The following is a 17,886-nucleotide window of genomic DNA, read 5'->3' on the forward strand; positions in this document are numbered from 1 at the left end:
ACTTTGTGTCTATCTTTGGTATAAACCAGCATCTGCAGTTCTTTGTTTCTAGATTTGGCGGATTGCTTGACTTGGTAAAATGCACAAATATATCTGCACATTTAATATAACTTACTAATGAGTTACTAGGGATTTTATGGTTTTAATATATTAATTTTCCCAAGCACTGGATAACTCATTTTTTGCTACCATTGTATCAAATTGTATTTTTTTCAGCTGGTGCAGAATTTGATTAAAATGACATCCTCTGACCCAGTTCAGTCATCATTCAAGTGGGTCAGAATGTACAAGTAGAAAGCATCTTAAGTGCTATTCTATCACTGCAACAGGAGCAACACGTTGTATTTATTTAGTACTCTTAACTTAGCAAAACATCCCAAGAGAATTTACAGAATAGCTATCCTGGTACAGTCCCCAGGATACTGCCCCACCTGATCCTCGTTCTGGTTGTGTTTAGTCCCCAGAAGATGCAAGGACAAATGATCAAAGGCTTAGTTAAAAGGACAGGTTTTCAGGGGCATCTAAAAGGAAGAGGGGGAGACTGAAAGGTGAAAAGACTTCAGGAGGGAATTGCTGAGTTTACAGCAGTCGCTGAAGGTGTGCTTGCCAAGAGTGGAGAAATTAACTTCAGGAATGATCAAGAAAGCTGAATTGGAGAGGTTATGGAAGCAATTATGGGGCAGTATGGTTGCTCAGTGGCAGCACAGTGGCGCAGCGGTAGAGTTACTGCCTTACAGCGCCGGAGATTCTGATTACGGGTGCAATCTATGGAGTTTTGTACGTTCTCCCCATGATTGAGTAGTTTTTTCCTGGTTCGTTAGGTTTCCTCCCACATTCCAAAGCCAAACAAGTTTGTCGGTTAATTGGCTTTGGTAAAGATTGTAAATTGTTCCAAGTGACTTTAGAGACACAGCGCGGCAACAGGCCCTTCGGCCCACTAATCCTGCGCCGTCCAGCGATCATCCCGTACACACTTGGGACAATTTACAAATTTTTAACAAAGTCAGGTAACCTACAAACTTGTACATCTTTGGAGTGTGGGAGGAAACCGGAGCATCCAGAGAAAACCCACGCGGCCACAGGGAGAACGTACAGACTCTGTACAGACCAGCACGCATAGTCAGGATCGAACTCTGGTCTCTAGCGCTGAAAGGCAACCATTCTACCGCTGCACCACTGTGCTGCCCACTATGGGCCGCATGCCTTAATTCTCCTCCTGTGTCTTATGATCTTCTGATCTATGATTGACAGCCGTTCCTTCTGCAGTTTCAGTCCCAAGTCGCAAAGTTTCCTGCCCTGACATTTATCATCCTTCCTTCTTTAAAATCTTCCTTTAAACCTGCCCCTTTAATGCTTTTGTTAGTGTTGGCCTAACATCTCCTGACATGGGCTTGTGTAAAACTAATAGCGATCACATGAATTGCCTCAAGACGTTGTGCTATGTTAACGATGTGATATAAACACAGCCAATTTCAGCACCATAACTGAAATGTGCTGCAAGGTGTTTGCAAAGAGCTATTATTATTGCACGAATAAAGTAATCACAAGTAGATGATTAACGAGAGTTTTAACTCACTCAATCGCACACTCATACAGACACTGACATGCACATCCAAAAAACGTGCGCACATGCATCCCCACTGAAATACACAAACACAAACACCTGTCCGTACACACACACACCTCCACGTACACACATTTACACACACCTGCTCATGCACACCTATCCATACATATGCACCTCCATGTGCACTTACACACACACCCTGCACACATGCAGAACTGCCTGTACACACACCTCCATGTACACACACTTACACACAAACACCCATGCATACACAAGCACACACACACTTACATACACCTGCTCTGACACACATCTGTTCATAAACACACCCCCACCCCATGACACACACTTACACACTCAAATGCCTGTGCAGATTCAACTGCACATACACACACCTGTCCATACCCACACCTCCATGACACACACTTACACATACACCAGTGCAGATACATCCTCACACACGATAGATACAACACAAGTTGCAATTACCTAAAGAAGATGACTTAATACATTGGGGTACCTATCTTCGTGGGAGCATTAATCCACCTTTCCCCCACATTCAGCTGCACTTGAAAACATTCAGCCCCACCATTATCAATGTGCGGGTACAAATCTGTGACCAATATAATTCAAAAGTGACAGCCAGTCAAAGTCCACAAATATATTTGAGATAGTGGTGGTACGACGACGTGCTATAATCAGTTACCTCGTTGAATTAGAATTGGTAAGGCATTTTACTGAAGTTGACCTTCAAAGTTTTGCTGGGTCAAAGAACAGATTAGTATGCTTGCTTACTTACATAAACAGCCTTACTTGCTTTTCCTTAATTCTCTTCATTAATACACTGCTTTAATAGTCAGAAGCAAAATGACTACATTTAATAGTCAGAAGCAAAATGACTGCACGCTTCACTTATGTCAAATACTAAAGGTCATGGGCGGCACGGTGGCGCAGCGGTTGAGTTGCTGCCGCACAGTGCCAGAAACCCATTGTGAATTACCCTGAGCTGGCAAAAAAAACCCAATAGGGAGTTGATGGCCATTTGCAAAAAATTCTAATTGCAGGGCAACAGGGAAGGATGTAAAGAGGGAGGAGGGGACTGATGGAATTTTTCTGCTGGACTGGATGAACCAAGTGTTCGTACTCCATTGTTGTAGGTGAGATGATAACAATATACATAAATTGCATTCTGGCTGTTATCAGGCAACTGAACCATCCGACCAACAACTATAGTGCAGTCCTGAGTTGCTATCTATCTCATTGGAGACCCTCAGACAATCTTTGATTGGACTTTACTGGACTTTATCTTGCACTAAATGTTATTCATATTCACATGAGTCTGAATTAACTGTAATTAACATGGACTCTGGATTGCCTGATCAATTCACAAACATGCAGCATTGTGCTCTACTCCAAAACTTATTTTCCAGCCCCAATGAAGGGTCTCAGAACTAAAATATTAACTTTCTCTTTCCACAGATGCTACCCGACCTAGTGAGTGCTTCCAGCATTTCCTGTCTCTGTTTCAGATTTCCAGCATCCATAGGTTTTCGATTTTTGCTTGGAATTTAGAAATGTGAAGGATGTTCATGTTAATCCTGGCCAAATTGGAGAGGCTAGGACTTTAAAATGGGGGTAAAAGCTTCAGGGCTGCTGGGAGATTTGGTCAATTTGGAATTGCTCTCTGCAGAACTGGGTCAAGCTGCGGAGTGGTGCCAGTGTGTCTAGAGCCTAGATACAAGTTGCAAGAAAAGAATAAGAACATCTGCAGACCCCGTCAATTAGGTGCAAAATGCATATAATTGATTGGATGGCTGCAAACCAGACGTACACCTTGTAAATAATTGTAAATAATGTTGCAGAATTCTACTTTGCTGAGTGTTGATTGGATGAGGCATTGAGCCTTGTCTGGCTTTCTTGCAGGTCAGGGTAAATGTTTCTAAGTTGGCTTCCTTGAGAAGTCCTGTTTGAATACAATGTATTAAGCTGCTGTATTATTAGGTTTGGGAAATGTCTGCTATGTATGAGGTTAATCGATATCTGTAATTGGATTATTAAGAGACCACCCCCATATGGTTCGGCTCCTCAAGGTCCCGGGACATATAAACGTCCGCTGCCACGAGGTCCAACGTCGATCTTGTGGGAGATCGCTTGGGACTGCATGACCTTCTGGAGTGTTTCTGTCTGAGTGAGGCCTAGAGGGCTTGAACAGGCAGATACGAGGATCAAACCCGCGGTGGGATAGGTACAGTAGTTGAACTGTAATTGCGCTTTGTCAAAATAAAGATTAGTTGTTCTAGTACTCGATTCAGTGTTTTTGACTGAAATTAGACTGGGGGGAAGCTTTAAACGAGCAATTTACATTGGGGGCTCATCCAGGCTCTCAAAGACCCCCAAACACAAGTTTGCAATCAAGGGTGTTGAGCTGTTTCGATCGCGAGTGTAGAAATCAGGCTCATGGCACGGTTTTCGCATTGATTTTCAGCACTTCATTAGTCGGAGCAGATCGATCATTCGTGGGCTTGGAAAAGGGTCTAATTGAGATAATTATAACAGTTTAGCAAGCATGAGAAGGGGGGTGGGGGGGTGGGGGGGTTATCACTCCTTTGGGTTAGGGGCCCATGAAACCAGGGTGGGGTTAGAGGCCCTGCTGTTAGAGGCCCTTTCCTGGGTTAGAGGCCCAAAACTTTGGTCGTAGTTGGCAGACTGCAGCTGCTTTAACGAGAGCCAAACGCGCTTCATTGGGCGAGGGTGGCCCAAGGTTAGATTTGGTATCCAATTGGTGAGGTATTGAAATACAGGTCTGACCTACATATCAATCGGATCGTTGCCGGGAGCACGAATTGAAAAGGTGAATTCTGAAAAATGGCATCGATAACTCACAGCGAGAAGTGGCTAGGTGCTCAATCCTTGGTGCCCAGCAGAGAGGTGTGTCTGTGTGTAGATATCTGAGTCCCTCCCTGAAGTGACGGACGAGGCATCTCATAAAGGTTACTATTTTGATTTGAGTGCCCATCTATGAGGAGAGATACACACTAAAATTAGGAGTTTGAGTCTATATTTGCAAAGCCAAATTTCCAAATACTGACTTTCATATTGAAGTTCTGCCAGTAAGGTGGAATTCGAATTCCTGTATATAGAACTTCGGAGTTGGTGCGTGTCCGTGATCGATTCTGAATAGCGGCTGATCAACAGTGAATAGTAACCCTCTGATTCGCTAGTACCTGATAGCGAAGAGTACCTGAGAGACAGGAACCTGTTTACTTGATGAAAAGTAATCTGAATAGAGAAGGGTACCCCTAATTCTGTCGAACTTAGAGAGGAGGGGTGGAGGTCCCCCTATAGAAGTCCAGTCTTAGCAGAGGGATAGTAACATTCAGGAGGAAAAGTTGTCATTTAAGGAGTAGTACCTCTCAGCAAAGAGTAACCTAGGAAGGGTAAAATCTTCAGTATCAGAGGGAGAGGTTCACTGAGTGGTAACAGCGTGACGCGGTATCGAGATCGAGTGTTCGTGAACTGTGCGCTAATGCTTTAAATAATTTTGTAAATTGTAAAAATATAGCTTTTCGTATTGTCATCGGATCCGGATTTTGTAAATATTCTGTGTATGTAAATAAACTTAGAATGTATTAAGAATTAGAAGTTAAAATCTAGATTGTGTTAAGTCCACGAACCATCATTTGTGTTGCTGCTTGTGCGAGTGTTACGGATTTTGAAACTTGAAGTAAGAGTGTGCTTGAGTTAAATATTTGTAATTATTTTAGAGCGTGGTGTTGTAAGAATCTGAATTGGGGTGGTTCTATCAAGGGTTGTACTCTTTCGATCGCTGCGTCAGGAGAGGAGTCATCCTGCTGACCGATTGCACCACAAAGAGGATTTCCTAAGGGTCTGTCCCACTTTCATGACTTAATTCAAAACCTCTGCCGAGTTTAAAGGACCTAAAAAAAAATTGAGATCGTGGTAATCTACGAACTACTACGACCTTCCACGACTATGTTCACAAACTCCTACGAACTCCTACGAGTATGTCTACGAATTCCCACAACTATTTCGATGCCCTCCTTACGAGCAAAAAGTTGCAATTTCTTTCATCCCGACCATTTTTTTAACTTATGGCCATTTTTTATCGGGCTGGAAAAAACGTCCCGACGTACCTGATGCCACGAGTACCTACGGCTAGCATAACGAGACGCTATGATATATCTACAAACTCCTACGACCTCCTACGGACTCATTACGAACATTCTGCGAGTTTGAATCAAGGGGAAACTCGGGAGAATTCGTGAATAACTCGTGAAAGTGGGACAGGCCCTTTAGAGTGCGTGATTTATAATAAACAAATGTTTGTGGTTTATTTAGGAGTGTGGTTGTGCCTGATAGTAACAGGTAGCGTGCTATCCTGCTTGTGTACGCTGTTACACGTGCCTGAAGATCATTTTTGGGTGTTTTGATTGAGGATTAAATGAGTGCGAGAGTGTGTTTGATTGGATTTGAATATGTTTGATTGTTCCCTGGAGTACTCTGATTCTTGAATGACTGGGGATTGAGAAAGTTGAAAGGGTGTGGATTTGTGGGAGATAGGAGAATAATTTTAATAAGAGAGTAGGATTGGTGGAACAAAGGAGTAACAAGTTGCAAGGCTGCGATCGCTTTGAACCATTATCCATTGTATAGAAGCGAGCTTGGTAAATTTAGGGATCAAAAGGAGGGATTTAAGAATTCTGTTTTCGGTGTTCAGAAGCATGGGAATAATGTAGAGATGTAACAGAAGAGGAAAAGAGCCCATTGCAATTAATGTGTAATGAGTTTCCTCAAAAGGCAGAGAAATTAAGAAATTTATCAGGAGCGTTACATAAGAAATTAGGAAATAAGCTATGGCCGCCAGGGGAGGGGGGGGGGGGGGGGGGGGATTTAAAACAGTGAGAGGAATAAAATACATAGAACTGATCATTTGGCAGCATAGTAATAACGAAAGTATAAAATAATTAATAGGGTTATGGAGAAAATATTTAGAGGAACGGAAGGCGAATAAGAGGTTAAGAGAATTGCTAGTTGGGAAAAAGCAATCGTTAAACTTGGATTAGAACTAAAAGAAGGTAGAGTAGATCGACCTCCAGGCAGTGGGACGGACAGGAGTGGAGGTGAAGGGAAACACTCAGAACAAGGGAAAGGTGGATCTCCTGGAAGAAAATTAGTCTCTGTATAATTAAAGATTAGGAATCCGATGGTTGGTGCTGACTTTGAGGGGGAAGGAGATGAGTATTTAGAAGAGTGGACAAATGTTAACGCCAGTGGAAGTTCGCAGCTCCCACCTCGTTCCTCTTGCGTTTCCCAGGCTTCACCAGCACCGTGTATGACTAGTGTCCATAATAAATATTTTAGGTCTGCAGAATCTATAACAACTCCTGCAGATTCTACATCTGAACAGGTTCTACCAACAGCAGATAATGAGGTACCAGATCTTTCGATCCTATCCACGCCATCATTGATAGATCACCCAGGACGTATGGCACTCGGAGTAGAATGGAAAGGTTAGCTTTGGCGTTTAAAGAGAAGAAAGGTATGTTATATATAGTGCAACCACCAAAGTATTTCTGTGAGCCACAACCTAGACAGATTACTCGAGTAGAAAGGAATTATTTAGTTGGGCAGTATCGGGAAACGCCTAGCGAACAGGAAGATTTAACTGAGGGTGAGACAGTGATTTTAGATACCGAGATAGATTTTGACGTAACCGAAAGCTTACAAATTAAACAAGTATCCCATAGACAGTTACCAGTAAGGGAAGGAATAGGTACAGCGGATTTGGCCAGCGCAATGAGTTTGAATAATCCCTGTGCCACAGATGCCATATGCCGTGAAAGCCCCATGAAATACTGTCAGTACTAAACAGAATCCCCGATAGGAAGGTCACCTGCTGCCTTTATAGATTATTTACAAACCGCAATGCGTGTGTATCATGCAGATTCCCGGGATTTGTGGGAGAACATACAACAGATAATTACTCCAGCTGAGAATACCAAATTTCTAGTAGCCCTAGGACAACCGACTTATGAAACGTTGGCAAACGCAGTAATGAATGACAGTGCAAGAGAAGAGGCTGTTTTAATGGCCCTTGCAAAAACGTTTCAGAAACCAGGCGATTTAAGTTGAGTTCTGGAAATAAAACAAGAGAAGGGTGAAGGAGCAGATGAATTTCTAGACCGTTTTTCAAAATTATTTATGGACCAATCAGGTGATTTAAACAATCAGAATGGAGCAAGTTCCCCTCAATATTGTGTTATCTTGTGGAATTGTCTCCCCACTAAAGTAGTGGATTTAATTAAAACTGATAACAGGAACTGGTCCGAGCCAGTCAAATAGCCAGAGCTGTGAGATATTATTGGAAGGAAAGTAGGAACCAGGACAATTATCCTGTAACTAGGAGAAAGTGAACGCTCAGCCAATGAAGAATTACCAAAATCTAACTCGGAACCATGGATTCCAAGAGTACCAGCAAATTATGGATTGGGAGAAATTAGGGTTCCAGATTACTCCGATTATTATTTCCACTATAGTCCCAATTTAGACCCCAGACTGCCAGCAGCCTGAAGCCGCGGTCTGCAGAGTTCCAGCTTGCACGGTGTCTACAGCCCGGGATCTCATGTTGGGGACCCGGGGGAAGAAGAAGCTTCCACCGCCGGCCCGCGGCCAACTTCGACCGCGGACCCGGCGTGGACTTACCATCACCCCTAGAGGGGAGCTTCGACCGCCGGCCCTGCGGTCTGCGGTGCTTCTGGCTGCGGCGCAAATTTTAAATCTTCGACCGCCGGCCTGCGGCCTACACCAGCCTGAAGCCGCGGTCTCCGGTGGGGAAGAGCCGATCCTGGACTGACTCTGGACTCTGGTCCCGACCACGGGGGGAAATGGAGGACTGGCCAAATTTTGTGCGTCCCACCACAGTGATGAATGCTGTAGTGGATGTTTGTGTTACATTTTTATTGTGTATTGTGTGTTCTTTCTCATTGTATCGCTGCTGACATATTCATTTCACTTGCACTTTATGTGCAATGTGACGAATAAACCCGTATTGTATTGTATTGTATTGTATTGTATTGTATTCCAATGGAACCCAGGGGTAGAATAAGACCAACCATGTTGCCTAATCATTGCTATACTTGTGGGGGAATGGGACATAGGAGTCGGGCCTGTCCAAAAAGGGAGCGAATGAAAGAGAGGGGTCAAAGAAGGGATTTCCAGGATTACGAAGAATTTAGAGATCCTAGAGAAAATGGACACAGCTGAAATCCAAATAATTATGGGAGATCCTTTAATTCAAGAGACTACTGGGACCCGAGAAAGCAGAGAGAGAGATGGCCCGGATGTCAGGAACCAAGAAGTCACACAACGTTTACTCAAGCTAACCCATTTTCTCAGTCCTGACTCACTGACCTGCCCTGGAATTGTGGGCGTGCGGGCATGACCCCTACTCTAGAACCCCTTCAATTAATTTACCAGAATGAACAAATTGGATGTACTATTGTAGTAAAAACTGAAAATCACATAGAAGAAAATTATAACCCATCCTATGACTACCCCAGAAAACCCCTTACATAGAAACATAGGAAATAGGTGCAGGAGTAGGCCATTCGGCCCTTCGAGCCTGCACCGCCGTTCAATATGATCATGGCTGATCATCCAACTCCGTATCCTGTACCTGCCTTCTCTCCATACCCCCTGATCCCTTTAGCCACAAGGGCCATATCTAACTCCTTCTTAAATATAGCCAATGAACTGGCCTCAAATACATTCTGTGGCAGAGAATTCCAGAGATTCACCACTCGCTGTGTAAAAAATGTTTTTCTCATCTCAGTCCTAAAGGATTTCCCCTTTATCCTTAAACTGTGACCCCTTGTTCTGGACTTCCCCAACATCGGGAATAATCTTCCCGCATCTAGCCTGTCCAACCCCTTAAGAATTTTGTAAGTTTCTCTAAGATCCCCCCTCAATCTTCTAAATTCTAGCGAGTACAAGCTAATCCAATCTTTCTTCCCTCCCTTAGAGCAAAGAAGATTGTAAACCAAGGAGCTTGTTTCAACTGCACCCAATGAGGTCACTGGAGCAAGGAGTGTCCAGCGAGAAGGCAGAACATAGCAGGATTGAAGAAAAACAATGGGGCGATAAAGAAAGTAAGAAAAGGAACATAGTAGCTAGTATGAGAAGGAATGGCTACTGAGGAATTGAAACGGCACTAGGGAGAGAAGAAGCAAACCTACTGTGCAGGAGGAACGGGAGTGGGGAAAGATGATATTATATTAATGAGTTACTGAGTTTGTGCCTGCAGGACAGTATATCGACGACACACTATCTGGGGAGTGAGGTAAAAGAATGCACAGGCCCTTTAAGAACGGGCAGAAGGCAGCAAAGGTAATGTAGCTCCCCAGAAACAGGTGACCAGTCGGAGGAACTGATACTGTCCTGCCCCTTTAAGAGATTTGGGAAGGCCAGCAGACAGAGAAAGCTGCTCCTCAGTATCCCTACTCCCTAGTAATTAAAACTAACACTCTAATCATCTTTCAAAGAAACAAAACCGGCAACTTGTAATGACTAATGGGATAGCTCCTCTTTAAGAATTGGATTTGAATAAAAAAAGAATTCCTCTGTGGTTCGGGGGCAAAATACTCACTTTGCGCCAAAATTTAGTTATAAGTAAATTAATTTAAAGAGGGCTTATAGGGATACAGTCTTAAAATCGTTGAAGAATTGACTGTTGATTTGGCATTCTTCTCTTGTCTCACCCAAAGGAGGATAGTCGAAGACGGGACTGGACTATTTAGTTACTATAAAGGAAGGGACAGACCCTAGCGGATATCAGGAATTAAGACATATCCTGGAATGTGAGGTGGAAGTATAAATGATGAGGTAGACTGAAAATATATAAGTTCCCCTCAAAGTCAATACTAACCATCCTGAAGAGTTACTTAGAGATAAAAAGAATTGGTACAAGTGAGAACCCCTAGACAGAGAACAAAGCCAATAAAAGAGTCAATATAGTAAAGAGCCAGCATAGTAGAGAATCAACAGAGTAACGAGTCAACATAGTGAGGAAACATACATAAATAAGAAGTACTGGAGGAGAGACTTGGTAAATTAGAGGGTAAACTTGAATAATAAGTATTGAGAATAGCTGAGCTGATGCACATTTGACCGATGGATTTGAATTGTTTAACCCTTGATGGTAAAGCGGCTTCTATTATCAAGGTGGGAAGAAATTGTCCCTGGTTTCGGCACTTGATTGGATTTTTGATAAAATTGACAGCATATGGAAATTAATTGTTTAAATTTGAACAGCTGGGAATTCCACAGGAATTGGAATGGAATTGTGTTATCGGCCACAATGCTGTGGAATGAGAAAGATTAGATGGACACTGAAATTTGACATAGTAAATCGATGGCTGAGACTGAATTTGGTTAAATTGAAATATTCGTCATGGTTTGATTTAAATCAGTCATGCCTGGAGGGAAATCTGGACTGAACCCAGCTGAAGTTTAACATCGTGTGAGTATGAAGAAGGCTGTTTAGTGTTGATCCTAGGATAATAGAGAGTAATAGGGATACAGTAATATAATAGGTTCGAATAGGGATAGTATTGCTGAACTATAGTGAATTGCATGGGAAAGCATGGGTGCATGATGGTAACCAAGTTTTTCAGGAATTTTTCCGATTTCGGTTCGACTGTGGAAAGGGATCGAAGAATGGGCAGCAACACGGATGGTGGGAATTCGCGCCCAACAAAAAGTCGGGAGGTGAAGACTCATCAGACGGAAATTGTGAAGTTATGCCCATGAAAACTTGGGACGCTTGACAAAGATTCTGGGAAGAAACATCATCATCTTGTGTTGCTGATAGATGGGAAATGTAAAGGACTCACATATGTATATCTGGTTAGCTGATTATTGAACTATTTGGTTATCATAAATGATGGGTTATCATATATAATAAAAAGGAAGGAATGTCAATCCTGGCCAGATTGGAGAGGCTAGGACTTTAAAATGGGGTAAAAGCTTCAGGGTTGCTGGGAGATTTGGTCAATTTGGAATTGCTCTCTGCAGAACTGGGACAAGCTGCGGAGTGGTGCCAGTGTGTCTAGAGCCTAGATACAAGTTGCAAGAAAAGAATAAGAACATCTGCAGACCCTGTCAATTAGGTGCAAAATGCATAGAATGGATTGGATGGCTGCAAACCAGACATACACCTTGTAAATAATGTTGCAGATTTCTACTTTGCTGAATGTTGATTGGATGAGGTATTGAGCCTTGTCTGGGTTTCTTGCAGATCAGGATAAATGTTTCTAAGTTGGCTTCTGTGAGAAGTCCTGTTTGAATACAATGTATTAAGCTGCTGTATTATTGGGTATGGGAAATCTGTTATGTATGGGGTTAATCGATATCTGTAATTGGATTATTAAGAGTCCACCCCCATGTGGTTCGGCCCCTCAAGGTCCTGGGACCTATTAAAAGTCCGCTGCCATGAGGTCCAGCATCGATCTTCTGGGAGAGCGCTTGGGATTGCATGACCTTCTGGAGTGTCTCTGTTTGCGCGAGGCCTAGTGGGCTTGATCAGGCAGATATGAGAATTGAACCCGCGGTGGGGTAGGTACAATAGTTGAACTGTTATTGTGCTTTGTCAAAATAAAGATTAGTTGTTCAAGTGTTTTTGACTGAAACTAGACTGGGGGGAAGCTTAAAACGAGCAATTTACATTCACATTATCCCATTTCTTTAAGGTTAGCACGGTAGATTTGCTGCTTTACAGTGCCAAAGACCTGGGTTCAATCCTGACTACGGATGCTGTCCGAGCGGAGTTTGTATGTTGTCCCTGCGATCGTGTGGATTTTCTCCGATGCTCCAGTTCCCACCTACATTCCACAGTTGTGCAGGTTTGTACTTTAATTGACTTCTGTAAATTACCCGTAGTGTGTAAGATAGAACTACTCTACGGAGATCGCTGGTCGGCGCAGACTCGGTGGGTCAAACGGCCTATTTCTATGCTGCATCTCTAAACTAAACTAAGCAAAATGTTTTAATAACAGATTAGGCTAGGTAGATAGTACCAGCCTATCTGCACAACTTTGTAGATGCTGAGAAAATCTATATAAGAGTTATTAGAAACGTACATAATAACCTGAACTAGCAGAGTATATTCAAGCAGAGAATATTTGTATTTAATTGCCTTTATTTTATCTACTTTCTGCAATTTGTACGATTCTTTCATTTTCAATCTCCCTCAAATTTCTGAGAAGAAATAATTGTTGAAATTACTAGCCGAACATTTGGATTTGTCGGTTAATCGGCCCCTGTCAATTACCCCTGGAGTTTTTAATGAGTGGACACGAAAGTGGGATAACATATAACTGGTTTGAATGGGTGATCGATGGTCAGTGTGGACTTGGTGGGCTGAAGGGCCTGTTTCAACTCTGTGTCTTTCAACCAGACAATCAAATTACATGGACAAAAGTGACTTCTCGGAACAATGTAGGATTCCTACCTGCCAGTGGAGGTCCCAGAAGAACAGGGCAGCACTCTACAATGGTGACAAGTCCCACGGCACTGGAGAACCTCTTGGCACCAACCAAGTCCATCAGCGTTTCGAAAAGAACGGCGCTCACCATTCCGAAGGCAAACCCAAAGAAGATTGCATAGATCACAAGGCCTGTATAGTCACTCGCAAACGGGCACATGACGTGACACAAGCCATTGGAGAGGACGGCAAAACTGAAGAAGTATTGGATCTTTGGTCTGACCCATTTGGAGTTTGCAAGCAGCCCCATGCTGGGCCTGGCGAACATGTCTACAAAAGCTAGAATGGAAAGCAGGAATGCGGCAGAATACTCATCTATTCCCATGTGCTTGGCGTAAGGAGCCAAAAATACAATTGGAGAAAAGAAGCCAAAAAACATGATGACGTTGCCCGATAGATAGATCAGAAACCCCCGATGCTTGAAGAGGCTGAGGTCTAGTTGCTGGCTAAACATTGCAAAGAACGTTTGCTTTTTCTTTACCTGCAGCAGTCCATCTCCCACATCTTTGCTCTCGTCCTTCTTTGGAGTAGTAACCTGTGCGTCTATCACCACTGTGGATTTTGTGGGTTTTAGGGGCCTCATTAAGGATCCCGCCACACAGCAGTTCAAGAGCATTCCAGCCAGGATAATGAAACTGCCTCTCCAACCAAAGACATTGACCAAGTACTGATTCAGAGGTGCAAAAGTGCTCAGGAACACTGGGCTACCAGCCATTGCGATTCCATTCGCAATGGGGCGTCTCTTGTAGAAATACTTCCCAATCATTGTTAAGGCTGGTTGAAGATTGAAAGCCAATCCAAGACCTGGGAAAAATAAGGAATACAATACATTTGTAAACCTGCCAATTGCGAATGAAGATCAGTCAAATATAGACACAAAATGCTGGAGTAACTCAGCGGGTCCGTCAGCATCTCTGGAGAATAGGAATAGGTGACGTTTAGAGTCGAGTTGAGACCCTTCTTCAGACCCGATACTTTACCCATTCCTTTTGTCCAGAGATGCTGCCTGGCCCACTGTGTTACTCCAGCATTCTGTGTCTATCTTTGGAGTAAACCAGAATCTGCTACACATTTCTGTGCATGTGGCTTCAGACTGTTCTGTACTGTTTTCATCTTTCTTTTGGTGCAATGGTGCAATTTTCAAATGAAGATTTTGTGGGATGAATGATTTGGCGTAATGAATGGTTTGTTAGAATTGAATGATTTGGTGGAATAAATGCTTTGGTTCAAACTGAAAGCACGTCAGGAACACTATTGACCCAAATGTGCCAATGTGATCTTTTTATCCAGCACAGACAGAAAATCATTTTCCTTTTTCATATCTGTGCCTTTTCCCCATTAGCCACTAACCAGCAAAGCAACAGTTCCATTCATAGCTCGAGGCATGAACACAAACTCAACATAGAGATTGTAAGATACTTCAGCGAGGAATGTTTGACTGAAATACAATGGCTACAGAAAAAAATAGCAGGAACATGTATCTGAGTTAAAACATTAGCTGAGATATGGTTAGCTGTGGTAGAAGATAAAGAATTGCATAATTGTTGAACTGCTGTAGTCACTTTGAAAAAATCCCCATATATTTCCCCAAAGCTGTACAAATATATTTCCAATCCCCTTTTGATTGAATGATGGAGCAGTCCAGACAATCCAGCAGTTTTTTCCTCCAATTTCTTATATTGATATTGGAGCAAAACAATGGCTAATCATTTAGTCTGTTAATATTTGGTTAACTCTCATCAAAGTATTCCATATTTTCTCTACTCCAATCAACATTCATCCTTTAATTTATCTCCCCTAGAGTCATACTGCACTGAAAGAGGCCCTTTTTCCCCCAACTGTCCCAGACTAACCAAGATGCCCCATCTTGATAAACTCATCAGCCCATGTTTGGCTTACAGTATATCCCTCTAAACATTTCCTATCCATGTACCTGTCTAAATGTATTGTAAATGCTGTGATAGTACATGCCTCAACTACCTCCTGTAACAGCTCATTCCATATACCCGCTACCCTCTGTGTGCAAAGCGAGTCCCAAGCCATGGCTGTTCCACATCTGTTGTTATTTTTGAATGTGTGCTGTGCTATGAGTCACACTTAGATATTTGCAAACAGCCCCTTGCTGGGTCTTGTGAACATGTCTATATAAACACAATTGGGGCAAAAGAAGCCAAACATCATTGTGAAATGCCACCCAAAGCACGTGGGGGTATGGAACGAGCTGTCAGAGGAGGAGATTGAAGCCCTGGACTATTGCAACATTTAAGAAACAGTTAGGCGGGTACATGGATAGGACAGGTTTAGAGGAATATGGGCCAAATGCAGACTGGTGGGACTATTGTAGATGGGGCAGGTTGGTCAGTGTGGGCAAGTTGGGCAAGTTCCTACATTGTATGACTCTACAACACTAAATAGCTTGGGTTTTCCTAGTGTCCATTCTCCATTGACCTGGAGTCACAGAGTCATACAGGCCCCACAGCCAAATATGCCCACGCCAACCAACCTGCCCCCATCTTCAATAGTCTCATATGCTTCGTTTGTCCCATATCTCTCTAAATCTTTCCTGTCCATGTACCTGGTCCAAATGTTTTTAAATATTTTATAATATCTGCCTCAACTACCTCCTTTGGCAGCTTGTTAAAATGTTGCTCCTCAGATTCCCATCAAAGCTTTCCCCTCCCACCTTAATCCTATGTCCTCTAGTTCTTGTGGTATTATGCAATAATAGTGTAAGGCTGAGCAGAGGGGCACTAGGACCCTGTGTGCCAGAAGCCAGGCTCCAGTAACCGGATGTGACTGGAACCCAGGGTGTGGGCAGTTAGGGAGTTGCCTGGGCTTACACACGAGGCTGCTGTTGCTATTGCTGCTGTGGTACAGAGAGGCTAAATAAAGGTATACTCTGTTTACGTCGTCGTACGAGCCTTATTACAAGCATAACCCGACAGTTCTTGATTCCCTTACTCTGGGTAAAAGACTATGCATCTACTGTCAAGAGGTTACCAACATGCATGAAGCAAGTATTGTGGCTAATGATGGCAAATGAACTGCTCACCTGTGATGCATCCCACGCACATAAAAAGCCCGAGAACGCTATTGCAAAACGAAGCAGCTATCATTCCAATTGAACATAATACTCCTCCCCCCATCATCACTGGACGACATCCATACTTGTTGACCAGGACACTGCTGATGGGCCCTGCGGAAAGCAAAGAGAAGTGAGAAACAAGTCACAATGCTTTACAAAATAAGATTGTCAGCTGCTCAAAGTCGATACAAATTATTCATGGTCTTGATGAATATTCAAGAAAATGTAAAATTATACATCAAACCAAATGTCTTCAATTATTTTTCACCATGTTCAATGAAATTGCGCTAGTCGAGAACCTTTTGAAGCATCAACAGGGAATATATTTCATGTTATGTTCTATGAGGAAACCATATCAATCATATTAATTGGAGAATTATCCCACTGAAATCAAATCAACTTGATTAATGTCCAAATGCTGACCAGTGATGTGGTGATACTTGTTTGAAACCCTGTAGCAGTAGGGTTTATATTTACCATGTGGTTCAACCACTTGCTAAGATTCTCACTGATTGTAGAGTTAACATCACTGGCAGAGCCAAACAAGACTCTAATTTATTTCCATTCTTCCTGCAGCACATTCCTAATATATCAGAGATGTGGAATCAGCAGGAACATAGTTGCAGGTTACATTTTCACTAGAAAATGTACCACCGCGACACATTGGCGCAGAGTTGCTGCCATAGTTGGTGAAGAATATATGTGATGCCTGCCTTCATTAGTCAAGTCAGCTGTAATATTGTAAGCAGGGGAGGAACAGTCGTGCAGCTGTAGAGTTGCCGCCTTACAGCATCAGATACCCGGGTTCAATCCTGACCACAGGTGCTATCTGTACAGAATTTGTACGTTCCCCCTGTGACTGTGTGCGTTTTCGCCAGGTGCTCTGGTTTCCTCTCACATTCCAGAGATACATGTTTGTAGGTTAATTGGGTTTGGTAAAATTGTAAATTGTCCCTGGTATGTAGGATAGTGTTAGTGTATGGGTGTTTGCTGGTCGGCATGGACTCAGTGGGCTATAGGTCCTGTATCCACACTGTATATCTAAAGTTGAAAGACCACTGTGTCATATATAGAAAAGGTGAAATGAAAGCTGATGGAAGAACTCTGTGGCTCAGACAGCATCTGTGGAGGCAGAAGGATGATCAATGTTTGAAGTCAAGACCCTGCTTCAGGAATAAAAGGGCCAGAAATAACAGTGTGTTTGGTTATTAAAACATGTTACATCCAGAGAAACAGAAAACTGCAGATGCTGGTTTACAAAAAAAGACACAAAGTGCAGAAGTAATTCAGCGGGTCTGGCAGCATCTCTGATTGTGGTTTGACGGAGAGAAAGCTGGAAGACAGGAGGGGCAGGACAAAGCCTGATCACTTAATCCGGAAAATATGCTTGTGTGGAATAAAATGTAGAAACAAGGAACTGCATATGCTGGTTTATAAAAAAAAAGACACAAGATGCTGGAGTAACTCAGAGTGGGTCAGTTTATACCTCCATAATGTATGCTTGTCCACCGTTACCAAAGTCCTAAAGCTACTGGATTTCTGCGCCAAATCTTCATAGCATGGTAGGGTTGATGGTATTGGGTTGAATTGGGTATTCGTCATTCAGGACCACCACTGATTTTACGGCACCTTTGGTTCCAGAGCCTTTTGAGTTTATCCATTTTGCCAGACCAA

At 42.9% G+C, this 17,886-nt stretch overlaps 1 protein-coding gene across 8 annotated transcripts in view; it reads right to left on the reverse strand.

Moving 5' to 3' along the window:
* Positions 1-17,886, reverse strand: part of LOC129706393 (monocarboxylate transporter 2-like) — a 356,464-nt gene that overhangs the window by 13,935 nt on the left and 324,643 nt on the right. For all 8 annotated transcript variants that reach the window (XM_055650680.1, XM_055650677.1, XM_055650676.1 and 5 more), the window contains 2 exons: positions 16,180-16,323; positions 13,095-13,931 (listed from right to left, as the gene is read on the reverse strand). In XM_055650680.1, the coding sequence (XP_055506655.1) occupies positions 13,095-13,931; positions 16,180-16,323 (981 nt within the window). The remainder of the gene's footprint in view (positions 1-13,094; positions 13,932-16,179; positions 16,324-17,886) is intronic.

The sequence above is a fragment of the Leucoraja erinacea genome, chromosome 19 (assembly GCF_028641065.1).
Source record: "Leucoraja erinacea ecotype New England chromosome 19, Leri_hhj_1, whole genome shotgun sequence".
NCBI lineage: Eukaryota > Metazoa > Chordata > Chondrichthyes > Rajiformes > Rajidae > Leucoraja > Leucoraja erinaceus.